Raw genomic sequence first — 15,095 nt, forward strand, 5'->3', positions numbered from 1 at the left:
CAACCCCTTAACAGAGGTAGTTTCTCCTTATCTCGGTTTTAAATCTGCTACCCCTTATCCTAAAATTATGACCTCTCGTTCTAGATTGCTGCACAAGAAGAAACATCCTCTCTACATCTACCCTGTCAGTCCCCTTTATTATCTTAAATACCTCAATTAGATCTCTTCTCATTCTTCTATACTCTAGAAAGTATAGATCTAAACAGCTCAATCTCTCTTTGTAAGACAAACCCCCCATCTCTGGAATCAATCTAGTGAACCTCTCTGAACTGCCACCAATGCAACTACAACCCGACCAAAACTGTACACAATATTCCAAGTGTGGTCTCATTAATACCAAGTACAGTTGCAGCAACACTTCCCTACTTTCATATTCTATTCCTTTAGCAATGCCAAAATTTCATTTGTCTTCCTTATTACCTGCAGTATCTACATAGTAGTTTTCTGCGATTCTTGCACGAGGATGCTCAGGTCCCTCTGCACTGAAGCACTCTGAAGTTTCTCCTCATTTAGATAATAAGTTGCCTTTCTACTTTTCCAACCAAATTGGATAACTTCACACTTATCTACGTTAAACTCCATTTGCTAAACAAATAAAAGCTACCTTATGAGCCATTGTTCATTTGAAGCATGCAGCTTTACAATTTTCAAAAACAATATACATATTTCAACAAAAACATTCTGATTAGCCTGAGCAAAATTTATCTTGCCATTCCCAAACACAAAAGATCATGACTGGTGCTGGGATAAAATTTTACAAGTGATAAAAGGCCTCCAATTATCATCCAAATGGCTATTTTTTCATGTTTAGCCTAGATGACTGTCAAGGAATGGAGGGGTGGGTGCAAAGTTTATCATTTTTTTCCAAAACAATGTCATTATGCATACAGACACACAACATCATTGCATTACCTCTACCACATAAGTGTCAATAATGTTTTCACGGGGTAATAGCCAGTGGATCACTTCTTCCTCACTCATCACTGGAGCAAGCTCAAACTGCTTTAGATAATTAAAGAGCAGCTCTTGTACTCTTTTTATATCCTTTTGCTCCATTGGCCTCAAACCTGTTGTCTTGGGGGTCTAGCAGAAAAGAAATATAATGGCATTATCATTGAGATAAATAGAATTTGGTATTGCCACTTCTAACTAAAATGCAGTTTAGCCTCTTTTCACACCATCAGGCCATGTTGCATCTTTATTTGAACCCATAGGAATACACACATAGTCATGAACTAAAATGAATATAATTTTAATATTTAAGTACAAAGTACAAATATTGATTTTCCAATTACACCACAGAATATTTTTTAAAAAGAAAATTATCTTCCTAATACTTTGATGCAACAGAGATTGCTGAGCAAAATACATTTAGGATATTGCAAAGTGTTATTGAGCTGAAACTCTTCCCTCACTGAAATAAATGCTGTAGAAAAGTGACAATAAGAAGTCAATTAGAAAAGGGTTCACTATTGTATCTAATTTAGGAAGAAAGTGATTTTAGCTGCTTACATCTGGTAACCTGTAGAGCTTCATGGTTCTCTGTAAAGTCATGTTTCTACTGAGATGAGAAAACTTCACTTCCACCAACTTTCTGGGGTTCAAAGATCGATGCCAATACCTTGGAAAACAACAGCAGCATTCAACATAAATCAAATAACCATCAGTGAGCTTCTAACATCAATGCCCTTAGATCACAAGCTTCCAAGTGCATTAATAGCAAACTAAATACAGCCTAGCTGTGTCAGAATGGTAAGATACAAGTTTCTAATCATGCACATGAACCTGGCCTGAGAAAGTTGTTGAGTGGTTTTCAAGCATTTAATAAATTGTAGGCAAAGTCACCTTGTCATCTTGTACAACTTTGAGTCACAGATAAAACCACTTCCTTGTTTCTCCCCTCAGCCATATTCAGTTAACCTTTCCAGTCCCACTTCCTTCCATATCTGGCTAAAATAATTTCACTCCAGGAATAAACTCTCCTCCCAAAGCACTTACAAACTTTTATCTATTTATCCTCGTCATCTGTGCAGTTGTCAATCTGCTCAATCATTCCCTAACCTCAACCTTGTGATTAACTCTTTTCCAAGTTGGTTGTTCTCCCGGGTGGTATAACTAATCACTGTTCTCTCAATTACAAGGACAAGACCTTGAGCATATCTGACAAACAACTGAGTTAGACATCTGCTGGCACAACTGGTTGGACCACATCAAGCACCATAAGACCTTGCTCTCCTCTACCAAAACCACTCACTACTTCAGGATCATCCAGAAAAGCAAAGTTAACCCCAGTTTCTTTTCTCTTCTGCCAACTGCTTCCACCATACCTATCCCCTCCACTATAACCTGCAAAAATAAGCATGAAGATACATGGAGCGACATGTAACACTAAGAACATCTGCCCAACTGCTCTTGTCATAGCCCCCTTTCCTGCTAAGCTTCCTCTAAGGTATTTATTACTGCCTGACTCCACCAAGACTGCAGTCCTCAACCAGCATATTTCTCTAGTTTCTCTGCTATCTCTCAGTCTACCTTGTCCATGAGAAGGTTGGTGTGGGAGAAGTGGGTTCAAATTCATGGGATATTGGCACCTGTACTAGGGAAGGAGGGAGCTGTTCCAATGAGACAGTCTTCAACTAAATGATGCTGGGACTAGAGTCCTAGTGAACTGCATAATTGCGGCTTTAGACAGGGCTTTAAACTAAGTAGAATGGGGTGCAGGGGAAGAGAGGAGAAGGTAGGAGTACAAGTGGCGATTACTGAGACAAGAGGCCCGATTTTACCATCAAATTGCGCTTGTTTTCGAGCATTGGGGAATGAGGTGAGTAGCGCGATATGTGCCCACCTCCGCGCCGGTCCCCCTTTACCAAGGCCCGAAAATGGCTGCGATCGGGACCGCACCCAAAACGGGCACGACGGCCATTGAAATGCATTTGCATGCATTTAAATTGACTTAATGGGCTGCACGCCCAACCTTACCGGCACTTCCCCCTTTACCACCGCGTTCGCCTCCTGCCACTCTGCCTGAGATCAGTGCGGGAGAAGGGGGGTCTGCTGCCACACTGCCTGACATCTGTGAGGGGGAAGGGGGTTCTGCTGTCACTCTGTCAGAGATCAGTGAGGGGGAAGGGGGCCGCTGTCACCTTACCTGAGATCGGTTGGGGGGGGGGGGGGGGGGAAGGGGCCCCACGGTTGGTCAGGGTGGCGGGAGGGGGTGGGGAGATAAGGGGGTCAGTAATGTTGTGGGCGTGGGGCAATGTCTGTGGGGGCCAGAGGGAAGCATTATCCGGGCCTGGGAGCGATGTGGCAAGGCAGCATGCACGGTTGGAGGCGCCGATCAGAGCTGCAGGGTTTTGGGTGCGTTAAGCCCCGCCCACAAGCTTCTGCAGCACGATTCGGAATTGGTGATATTTTTGCAGGCAGAGTGCGTGTGGGGGCGCCCGAGAACGGGTCTAAAAGTCGGATCTAAAACACTCCCAGTTTCAAGTCTGCCTAACACTTAGAATCAAAATGGTAAAAAAGGGCCCATGACTACAAGGAGAATAGGTCTGGGAATTGAATATCCAAGGGTACTCAGTATTTCGGAAGGATAGACAGAAAGGAAAAGGAGGTGTAGCAGCTTTGCTAGTGAAGAAAGGGATCTGTTCTCTAGTGAGAAACAATATAAGCACTGGAGATCAAAATGTGGAATCAGTCTGGGCAGAAATAAGAAATAGCAAAGGAAAGAAGTCTTTGATGGGAGTAATCTGTAGGTCCCCAAACAGTAGTGCCGCAGTGGGGCACAGTATAAACCAGGAAATACTGGGGGCTTGTAAGAAAAGTACGGTAATAATCATGGGTGATTTTTATATGCACATAGACTCGATTAATCAAAGTGGCAAGGGTAGCCTTGGGGAAGAGTTCATTGATTGTATTCGAGATTATTTCTTGGGGCAATAGGTTGTGGAACTAACCAAAAGCAAGCTTTTCTGGATTGGTATTGTGTAATGAGCAGGGATTAATTCATGACCTCATAGTTAAGGATCCTCTAGGGAAGAGTGATCATAGTATAAGAGAATTCAAAATTCAGTTTGAGGGTAAGAAACAGGAGTCCCATTTTCGCATTCTGGGGTTAAAGGTATGAAGATAGACTTGACCCTAGTGGACTGGGCAGTTGATGAGCAGTGGCAGTTGTTTAAGGAGATATTCATTTTTTTCCCCAACTAAAATATATTCCGGAGAGGAAGAAAGAATGTAAAAGAAAAAAACATCCATGTCTAATGCAAGTTAAAGACAACATAAAGACAAAAACTAAGGCATACCATATTGCAAAGGCCAGTGGCAGGCTGGAAGATTGGGAAACTTTTAAAGATCAACAAAGGGTTACTAAAAAACTAATAAAAAGGGCAAAGATAAATTGTGAAAGAAAACTAGCACAAAATATAAAAAAGGATAGCAATACTTCTATAAGAAGACAAAAGGGAAGAGAGTAGCTAAAGTGGATGTTGGTCCCTTGGAGGGTGAGACCGGGGAGTTAATAGTGGGGAACACAGAAATGGTGCAAACACTAAATCAATATTTGGCGTCAGTTTTCAAGATGGAGGACACATCCCAATAATAGGAGGTAATGCAGAGGGTAATAGAATGAGAGAAACGTAGAACAATCATCACCAATCGGGAACTAGTACTCAACAAGCTATTGGGATTGAAGGCAGACAAGTCCCCAAGCCTGGTGGCCTACATCCTAGGGTATTAAAGAAAGTGGCAGTGGAGATAGTGGATCCATTGGTTATAATATTCCAAAAGTCCTTGGATGTGGGAATGGTTCCAGTGGATTTGAAAAAATGCTAATGTAATACCCTTATTCAAAAAGGGATGGAGGCAGAAAGTAGGAGACTATAGACCAGTTAGTTTAACATCTGTTGTTGGGAAATTGTTAGAAACTATTATTAAGGAAGTAAAACAAGACATCTGGAAAGTGCAAATGCAATCCATCAGAGTCAGCATGATTTTTATGAAGGGAAAATCGTGTTTGACTAATTTGCGAGAGTTCTTCGATGATGTGACAAGCTAAGTAGGTAATGGGGATCCAAATGTATTATATCTGGACTTCAGAAAGGCGTTTGATAAGGTATCACACAGCAGGTTAATACACAAAATAAATCACATGGGGTTAGGGGTAATTTATTAGCTTGGATACAAGACTGGCCAACTGACAGAAGGCAGAGAGTCAGGATAAATGGGTCTTTTTCTGGTTGGCAAGATGTAACTAGTCAAGTGCCAAAGGGTTTGGTCCTTGGACCCCAACTATTTACAATCCTTATTAGTGATGTGGATACAAGGTTCTATTGCCAAATTTGCAGATTACACTAAAATAGGTGGGACAGTAAATTGCAATGAGGAAATAAGAAATTTACAAATGGATATAAATAGATTAAGGGAGTGGGCCAAAACATGGCAGAGTTTAACGTCGATAAGTGTGAGGTTATCCATTTTAGTTAGAAAAGTGGGAAGGCAACTTATTATCTAAATGGAGAGAGACTTTCGGGTGCTTCGGTGCAGAGGGATCTGGGTGTCCTTGTTCATGAGTCACAGAAAACTAGTATGCAGGTACAGCAGGTAATAAGGAAAACAAATTGAATTTTGGCATTTGGTTCCACCTCAAATTTGTACTCTTGCCACAAATTCCATTCCATTCCCCAACTATGGTCTCAGATGGAAACTACTGTTTGCAATCTTGGCATCCAATTTGATCCTGAATTGAGCTTCTAGCCTCATTTCCCATGTATCACAAAGAATTCCAACTTCCACCTCTGTAAAACTCCATGCCAGTCCACCAATCTCAGTCCACTTGCTGCTGAGACCCTTTGTCACATTCAGACTCAATTATCCCAATGCTCTCCTGTTGGCCAACCATAAACTTCAGCTCATCCCAAACTACCCTACGATGCATCAAATTCCACTCATCCTGTGTGTTACTGCCTATATATTGTTGGGTTTTGAGTATCCAATACCTCCTAATATCCATCCTAATATCTCCCTCTTTGGCTTGGTTATTATTTTCGTCTGACTGTGTTTCTATGAAGTTTCCTGGAACATTTCTCTACATGAAAGGCACTGTATAAATGCAAGTTGTTGTTTTATGATGTAAACATTTATAATGAAGGTACAGAAATCTAGCAACAAGCACGTCAAATGCTGAAATCAAAGTTGGTTGTATATCACTTTTAAAATAAAACATTCAATCTAAATTGTTTGCTTCCAATTGAATTGACTTACTTTAATTTTACTAAATTTGGAATAATGCACACAATATTACAAGCATTTTGTATACGACACCTGGTATGTAAATTACTTCCGTGTGGATCATTGATAAAACAAAAACATCTAAAATTAAAGCATAAAATGCTGGAAACACAACAGCCCATCGGCAATGCAAGGAAAAAAACTGGACAATTTCAATCATGAACTTTGAGCATTTTCAAAATTATCTGTTTTTTGAGTTTCACTCAGTCAATAGCGCTCACACGTCTGGATCAGAAGGTTAGCTGTTAAGCCCATATCAAGGAATGAGTGCATCACCTATGCTGACACTCTACTGCAATATTGAGGGAGTGCTACATTGTCAGAGGTGCTATCTTGGAGAGGAAACATTAAAGTTAGATATGATTGTTGTTCTGGTGATCATTAAAGACAGTAAGAAGTCTCACAACACCAGGTTAAAGTCCAACAGGTTTATTTGGTAGCAAATACCATAAGCTTAATACCATAATGGTATTTGCTACCAAATAAACCTGTTGGACTTTAACCTGGTGTTGTGAGACTTCTTACTGTGCTTACCCCAGTCCAACGCCGGCATCTCCACATCATGATCATTAAAGATCCATTGGTGCCAAAGAAGAGTACCTATCTCAATCACTTAAAGACAGATTGATCAATTAACCTTTGTATTTAAAAACAGCTGGTTTATTCACTTTATATTTGTTCATGGGATTGTTGGTAAGGAATTGTTGCATTTGTCCACATAGCAATTCCTGCACTTCAAAAAGTAATTCACTTTCAGATGCCTTGAAGTTAAATGCATTCCTAATTAATAAAACAAAATCAGTGACTTCATATAGACAAATAAGAAACAATCAGCAACGTTAATCTTGTCTAACAAATATGCTTAAATGCCACTTAGTTATCAAGTACAATTTAGATTAACAAAAATAATATCCTACCTGCATGTAGCTACAGGCTTCGGAAGAACCACTCCTGCTGTGTAAACTGCCTGAAAGATCCCTTCCAAATTTACCCTTCGTGTAATTTCACGGATCAAAACTGGTGCAACACGTTTTGACCGCAGCTTCTTATGCACACAAAGAAAATTGATTTCTACCATCTTCTTCTCACTGACAGAAATAATGAGAAAAAAATATGCATTTGAGGTAAGAAGCATTAGAAAACTAACCATAAAATCTAGGTGCCTTCACCACTCCAATCTTAAATATTCTAATAAAAACCCTCACAACATTTAAGAAAAATTTAGATGAACACTTGAAACTCCGTAGCATACAAGGCTACAGACAAAGTGCTGGAAAATTGAATCAGAATAAATACATATTTGTTGGCCGATAAGCCGAAGGCCTCTTTTTGTGCTGCAAAGCTCAATGACTCTAACATTGAAGTGGTGTAGTTATCTATTAAGTTTAGAGATAGTTTTGCAACAAAAGGATGTTGGAATGAAGAACCTTCCCCAAAATGATTGCAAACACATTACTGTCAAATGTTCATGTACCAGTCAGGTGCTTTTGTTAGCTGGGCGAACACTGTCACAAACTGACACTGGTCAGAACGTGACATTAAACTGCATGGAAGCATTCAGAATGTGGCAACTGAGCAGATTCCAATGCTGAAAATAGCTGTAACATAAAAATTGCAGCAGGTTGACAAAAGCACCCATGTCAAGTGATCATACACACAGAAATGTGGAAAAATAATCATGTTTGGAAATACTCCATCTCAGAAGTGGAAAATAACGATCCCCCAACTCACATGATGCTGTAAATATAAGCACGGATTATGAAAATTTCAAGTTAGCAAGTTACTTCATCTCTCGAAACAAAAAAAGAATTTGATAAACAAACGATGGCAACTTTATAGTTATCATGTTTTTTCAATTGTAACAATTAAAGGATATTTGAAATAAATGCAATAAAATTAAAACTTACATTTCATAAATACGAATGTTGGCAGGAATGGCACTGATAAACCCTACTAATTTTCTGTTTGAAGATACACGTACGCCACAATGCCACTGTGGTAACCAGCCTGGAGGACGAAGGGCCCTGCAAGAAAATGCATCTTTTAAATAAACAATCCAAATTAACCTCAAATTAAAATAAAAGTTCCAAATGGCTGCATCAAGTAGAAATGTGTACTCACCACTGTAAAAACTGAGGAGAGTAATCAAATCTAAACATATTGTCATCATCTTCCACATAATTTTCATTTAACAATGTGTACAATTCTTTCAGCTGCAAGAAAAAAACAGCTGGGTAAGCTTAATTCAAAAACAGGAAGAGTTATTTATGCTTCATATCAGTCACTGAATGTTTAATTATTAAAATTTGTGAAAAAATTTCAGATCCAACAATTTTATAACACAGGTCCAAAATCATGGGGCAAGTTCAGGTTTCACTTAAAGTGAAATGGATAAATATTTTCCTTGATGGCAATTAAAATATATAATTGTAATCACGACAAAAAATTGTTCACTACTATAATCCCGAGTCCTGTAGTGAGAGGAGATGCCAAATCAGTTTTATTGTGGATTATTAATAATGTTTGAGCTAATATTACAGATTTTTATAAAAATCAGCATGAATGCTACATTCAACAAGGAACCTTAGTACTGAAAATTATACAATTTCTACAAGGATGAAACGAAGTCCGGCATGGTGCAGATAAAACTCCCTTCACTGTCCCAATCTTAAAACTATAGAAAGAAATTCACATTATAGGGTGAATTATTTCAAGTTTCTTCAAATGCTATTTACGCAATAACTAGATTTTGCTTATTGAACAAACGATATACCGAAGCAAAGGAAATTTATTCTTCTTGCTCATGTGGCTGATACCACTATCTATTCAAGTCCTTGAGACAAAATATATTAGCAACCTTCCCACTAATGAACTCAAACACGAATGGTAGGTTTATGGAAATAAAATTAACTTTGCAGCCACATTTTCGAACATTTTAATAAAATGAACTATACCTCAAACAATCCACAAGAATTGGATTTATTGGTGCAATTGGTCAGATTAGATTCAGAGTAATTTATGACACAGGATTTGGTGCACTGAGTCATGCTGGTTCTCTGCAGCGGAAACCAGTCAGTCCCATTCCTCCGCTCTATCCCTGTAACCCGGCACATTTATCTTTTTCAAGTGCCCTTCCACTTTTCTTTTGAAATCATTGATTGTTTCTGCTTCCACTATCCTTGTCAGCAATGAATTTCAAGACGTTACCACTATCGCAGGTCGCATTAAAATTTGTTAGAATGCAGTACCAAATGAAGTAGTTTGAAGGGAATTACTGTCACAATATAGGGAAACGCAGCAGCCAATTTTCCTACAAAGTTGCACAATGACCAGATAATATTTTAACAATATTGCTTGAAGGATAAGTTATGGCCAAGGCAAATATAATTTACTAGTTCTACATTATAATGGCAATGCAGTTTCCTGAAATAATTTACAAAGCCACTTTAGATAACACTGTACACACTCCTAAACATAAATGGCAAATCCTGATCCAACTTCACTTCAATATTTTCACAAGTGTTGTATTTCAATTTCCCACATCAATTATCCCAAAGGTTTCCTCAATTTAGTGGTGGGCACATAACTACTAGGACACAGGTTGTGAATTCTCAAATTCATTTCAACAGGACTCTTCCAGGCAGAGAGAAAAGCCTTTCATCTTAGCAGTCTGGAATGGATTCAAGTGTGTTCCACACTTTCTCCAAGTCTAGCCCGCTACAATATCGAGCCCCATGCCCCTCCCAGCTGATGAAGATTGGAAAAGCAATTACCCACACTGTCTTGTTCTTTCAGTTTGCAACAAGGAAAAGGGAGAGGATAATGTACAAATAAGCAAACTAAATTTTAGTTAAAGTGACCATATTCATAAAAAAGGAAAATAAACCAACTTGTGTAAGTTTAAAATATTTGAACTACAAACCTCTTCAGAACTGCCCATATCCAGTGTATCCCACATGAAGCCCTGTGGCAAAGAATATGGCTCTTGACGGATATTCTCTTTATCTGGTTCAATAGAACCATGAGTTGTCACAACTTCATCTATAGGGACCAAAACAGAGAACTCTTTCATAAATTCACTGCAAACACAATGCATCAGCAACTTAAATGTGGATGTTAACATAAATCAACTGTAATTAAATGGAGTTGCAATGGAGACTGGGTAAACAGCAATTTTTCGTGTCAGTCCAAAATATTTTGCAAATTAAATTTAGATTTTGGATAATATTTATAATTCTTGCAGAACAGTAAATATCAATTTATATGTTCATCTCTCAATAACTCAAAACTGTGGAAAACTGAAATTCTAAATTAAAAATGAATTCACCACTAATAAGTAATCTTTTATAGAAAGCATATGGAGCATTTGCACTTTTCCTACAATAAGCTTACAGTATTTAAATGTCTCTATTGTATCTTACGTTTTTGAATTTGGTACATGACGATTTAATCATAAATATAAAATGACTATGTTTGATATAGCTATAAGTGCAAGGATCGACAAGGATGGTAATAAATCAGTCCCCAAAAGCTAAAGGGTACAAAATAGCAGTTAATGAAGAAAATCAAGTATTAAGCTGCATCAGCAGTGCACTGCATTAAATTCTAAGCAAGTTAGTTTAATCATTCAACTGTTGGTTTTTGTTGTTTTACCTCCAAATAAAAATGACATACATTTGAAAAACAAGAAGGAAGTATCAGAGGAAACAAAATCTGAATTCCAAATAAAACTACAGTGGTATTCTCAAAGTTAGATGATATCAACACTTCAGTTGACACAGTTAAATATATTGTAGATAGGGCATTGAGGATATGGAGAATTTATAACACAGACACACCAGAATTATTCCAGGGACAGGGAACTATATTTATAGTTATGAGGAGGGACCTGAAATACTGGGGCTTTTTTACACTGTTGCACAGAAGACGAAGAAGAGATTTATTAAAAGTTTTTAAAATTATGAAGGGTTTGGATAGCTTGAATAGAGAAAGCCCATTTCTTTTAGTTCAGTGTCTGGAATGATGGGCCATCAGTTTAAATAGTCACTAAGAAAGTGAGAAAAAGGTTTTGGGACAAATTCAGTTGCTTAACGGGATTATTGAAACATTGAATGTGTTGCTCCAGTGCATGATTGAGGGAGTAATCATTCTTGCTTTTAAGAGAAAATCAGATGAATATTTAAAAAAGGGAAGATTCAGGATACGGGGAGAAAGCAGCACTCTTCTGGTACTGAAATCCTCTGGGAGAAAAAACAGTTTTAGCAGCTTGAATGGTTACTTTTCTGTCCCATAAACTTCAATGGGTTCAATTATATAATGAGAGTTGAAATTTGATGGAGAGGTAGAATATAGAATCATAGAATCCCTACAGTACAGGAGGCGGCATTTGGCCCATCAAGCCTGTACCGACAACAATCCCACCCAGACTCTATCCCTGTAACCCCATGTATTTACCCAGCTAATCCCCCTGACACTAAGGGGCATTTTAGCATGGTCATTCAACCTAACCTGCACATCTTTGGATTGTGGGAGGAAACCGGAGCACCCGGAGGAAACTCACACAGACACAGGGAGAACGTACCGATGGCACACAGACCGTCACCCAAGCTGGAATTGAAACTGGGTCCCTGGTGCTGTGAGGCAGAAGTGCTAACCACTGTGCCACCGTGCTGCCCCTCCATAAAGGAGGTCACAACTGTAAACAGGACTAAAGCATCAGTTCAAATTAAAAAATTACAAACATACAAACCAGGAGGAGTAGGCCATTGTTAATTAAGATGCAATGTTGGAGGAATTTTCTAAAACTATGAGATATGGAACTGATTGCTATTCAGTTTATGTTGTTTTATTAATAGTCTCTAAAGGCAGTGCCAAGTTAGATACATCCGAGAATCAGTCTTATATTCAAGAAGTCTGGTGTGGCTTTGTTCGAATGCTCATTGTGGATGTCCCCATTCTAAGATATTAGTAATTCTACAATTCATTAAAAAGATGCAACAAAGTAAGTATTGCCAGAACAACCTAAATTGGTAAACATGGAATATTAATAAATCGTTTAGCCTGTCAGTTATATTATGCTAGGTTTCAATAATCTGTATGCATTATAATATCAACATACTCGATCAAAAACAACTTTAAGTTTAATAAAAAGCATTTTGAGATTAAGGTCTGGTCATAAGAGTAATCATATTAATAGTCCACTATTTTTTGTGCTTCCCTGAACGGTGAATTTTACCCCTCATGAAACCATTTTAAACTAAAAATGCAGCTGATACATTAATAAGGTTAAAAACTTGTTTCGATATGTTAAAAAAAAGTATATTTATTAGGAATAACCATCAATCTATTTTTGGGATAATTGTTATTTTGACGCCATTCTTTTCAATAAAGCAAAATAATTCTCAAGACATGGACATCAACAGTAAAGTCCATCTGTAGTTACCGGAGGTGATGGTGGTAAATGAGAATCTTGCTACACCATTTCAGAGGGTAGTTAAGGGTTGGGTGTGAGAAGAATAAAATTACATTTGGGGCAAGCCAGGCAGGTTTTCTCCCCTAAAGGATAAACCTTTTAGAACACTACAACAGCTTAAAGGTCACTTTTACTGGTACCAGCATTTTGTCAGAATTCAAAACCTCAAATTATCATGGTGGGCTTTAAATTCTTCTTCGCTAAATTACTAGATCGATAACTGCGTTGTTTAAACTTGGCCCAAGCAACAAAATATTGGACCCTTTCTGTGATACTTGCTTAGGAATCCTCCCTTTGAGTTCCTGAGCAGAAACTGCTCCCTTCACAACAACAGAAGACTCCTACATTTACTGTAGTCAGTCAGAATATGTGTTAAACGTACTAAGTTTGGGTACCGGTTGGGTGTCCCAGAAGTGGTATCTGTGTTGACTTGCCTCCTCCAGACTCTTGCCAGGCCCTTGGCATGCTGTCAGCAACTCCATGGCTCTTTGTATGTCCTGTAATTTTTGCATTGGAACGGAGGGATTCTAATGAGAAAGAACATCAGTTTAAAAAAAAAAAAGATATTTTTAAAAAGTCGGTTGCCTTGGGCCATTTTCCTGCATTAATTGTATGGTAGAAATGCAATTTTTTAATCTAAATAATCCTTCAATCTGCTTATTCTGTCTATATTAACTTATTTATGTATACATTTTCATGCTGTCTGCAAATTTACAAAAGTTATTTCAATGTCTTAATTTAAATCATTACTGAAAATAATAAACAGCAATGGGGCCAATCTCGAGTAGTACAGAATCCACTTTGACCAGATTGTATTCAGGTCCACTCCCATCCTGACCATCCTCTACTGACCCAAATAATCTGGCAGGCTATAAAATTCAATTACTATCTGAATTAGGTAGTCCTGGTCGGAACAGGAATGTTATACTATGATTGCCCTCTGGGATGGAAGGGGAGGGAGACTTTCTTCTGTTCTTGGCCACTATCCAAGAAGCTATGTTCACTTTCTTCATTAAATTGTACATCCAGACATTAACTGAAATAATGGCCAGGTTTAACTACTTTAGTCCCATTGTCTGTAAATTAATTTATGAAAAATGAACACATCAGCAAAGTTGAGAGCTCACTGTTATCTGTGAAACCACTCTTAACTATGAATTTACCCCATTCAGAAGAGTTTAAGTGAAGGAAAGTGGTAAAACTGAAGGAGGGATATTATACATTGCACTCATACATGCATATTTCAGCTGCTGATGTCCATACAAAGCAATGTTGACTTTGCGCATTGGGACAGGGGATAACAGAGAATGTTGAGGATGCTCGTGGTTACATATTATGGAATTTAGGACTTAATTTGCTCCTGAATAGCTACCATGATAGCAAACCCAGGATTAGGATCTACCAAAATGAGTTTTGAACAAATACAAGTTTAAAAAACCAAAAGCATTATATCCAGGCTTTTAAAAGGAAAATCAAGTATGAATGCAAATCTAGCCTCTCATTGATTGAACAATGAATCCAAAGTATTACAATCTCATAAAATCATCACAGAATCATACAGTGCAGAAGAGGCCCTTCGGCCCATTGAATCCGCACCGACATATTAGAAACACCTGAACTCCCACCTAATCCCGTCTGCCAGCACTTGGCCCATAGCCCTGAATGTTATGATGTGCCAAGTGCTCATCCAGATATTTTTTAATCTGTGCTGGAATATTTTGTCAATGCATATAAAAAATCGAGACAACAAATAACATTGGTTTAATCACTTCATGTTTGTTTAATGTTTCATTATATTAAACATACACTCCCCCATCACTGCTGCAGCATGGCTGCAGTATGTACATCAACAAAGTGCACTGCAGCAACTTGCCAATAATTTCTGAACTTGGACACTGCCACCTGCAAGCTCCCTTCATCCTGACTTGGAAATATATTGCCGTTCTTTCACTGTCACTGGATCAAAAGCCTGGAACTTCCTGCCTAGAAGCACTGTGGGTGTATCTACACTGCACAGACTACAGCGGTTAAAGTACGTGGCTCACCACCTTCTCAAGGGCAATTAGAAACAAGCAATAAATGTTAGTGCTGCCAATGATACCAACATCCCGTGAACGAATGAAAAAGAAAATAAGCATCACTTTATAACAATGACGTTCTTTCTTCATCTGTTCAACTTAATATCTAATAAAGCATTTTGACATTCTGAAATAACACATCAGTGTATGAGAATATGCAGAGCTTCTATTTTCTAAAGGGAACGACCATGAGTAAATTCTTTATCCAAACTTGGCCAAAATTGAGGAAAATTTGGGATATATTAGGTTTGGAACATTTG

The 15,095-nt window shown here is 38.2% G+C and overlaps 1 protein-coding gene across 4 annotated transcripts in view; it reads right to left on the minus strand.

Annotated features, from left to right (window-relative positions):
* Positions 1 to 15,095, minus strand: part of nmt2 (N-myristoyltransferase 2) — a 56,675-nt gene that overhangs the window by 18,065 nt on the left and 23,515 nt on the right. For all 4 annotated transcript variants that reach the window (XR_013500147.1, XR_013500146.1, XM_078235193.1 and 1 more), the window contains exons 3-9: positions 13,140 to 13,284; positions 10,208 to 10,326; positions 8,407 to 8,498; positions 8,193 to 8,309; positions 7,203 to 7,373; positions 1,513 to 1,621; positions 913 to 1,083 (exon numbers count right to left, since the gene is read on the minus strand). Coding sequence is in view for 2 of the 4 variants with exons in the window: in XM_078235193.1 (XP_078091319.1) it covers positions 913 to 1,083; positions 1,513 to 1,621; positions 7,203 to 7,373; positions 8,193 to 8,309; positions 8,407 to 8,498; positions 10,208 to 10,326; positions 13,140 to 13,284 (924 nt within the window). In the remaining 2 variants the exon portion in view is untranslated. The remainder of the gene's footprint in view (positions 1 to 912; positions 1,084 to 1,512; positions 1,622 to 7,202; positions 7,374 to 8,192; positions 8,310 to 8,406; positions 8,499 to 10,207; positions 10,327 to 13,139; positions 13,285 to 15,095) is intronic.

The sequence above is a fragment of the Mustelus asterias genome, chromosome 2 (genome assembly GCF_964213995.1).
Source record: "Mustelus asterias chromosome 2, sMusAst1.hap1.1, whole genome shotgun sequence".
NCBI classification, from domain to species: domain Eukaryota; kingdom Metazoa; phylum Chordata; class Chondrichthyes; order Carcharhiniformes; family Triakidae; genus Mustelus; species Mustelus asterias.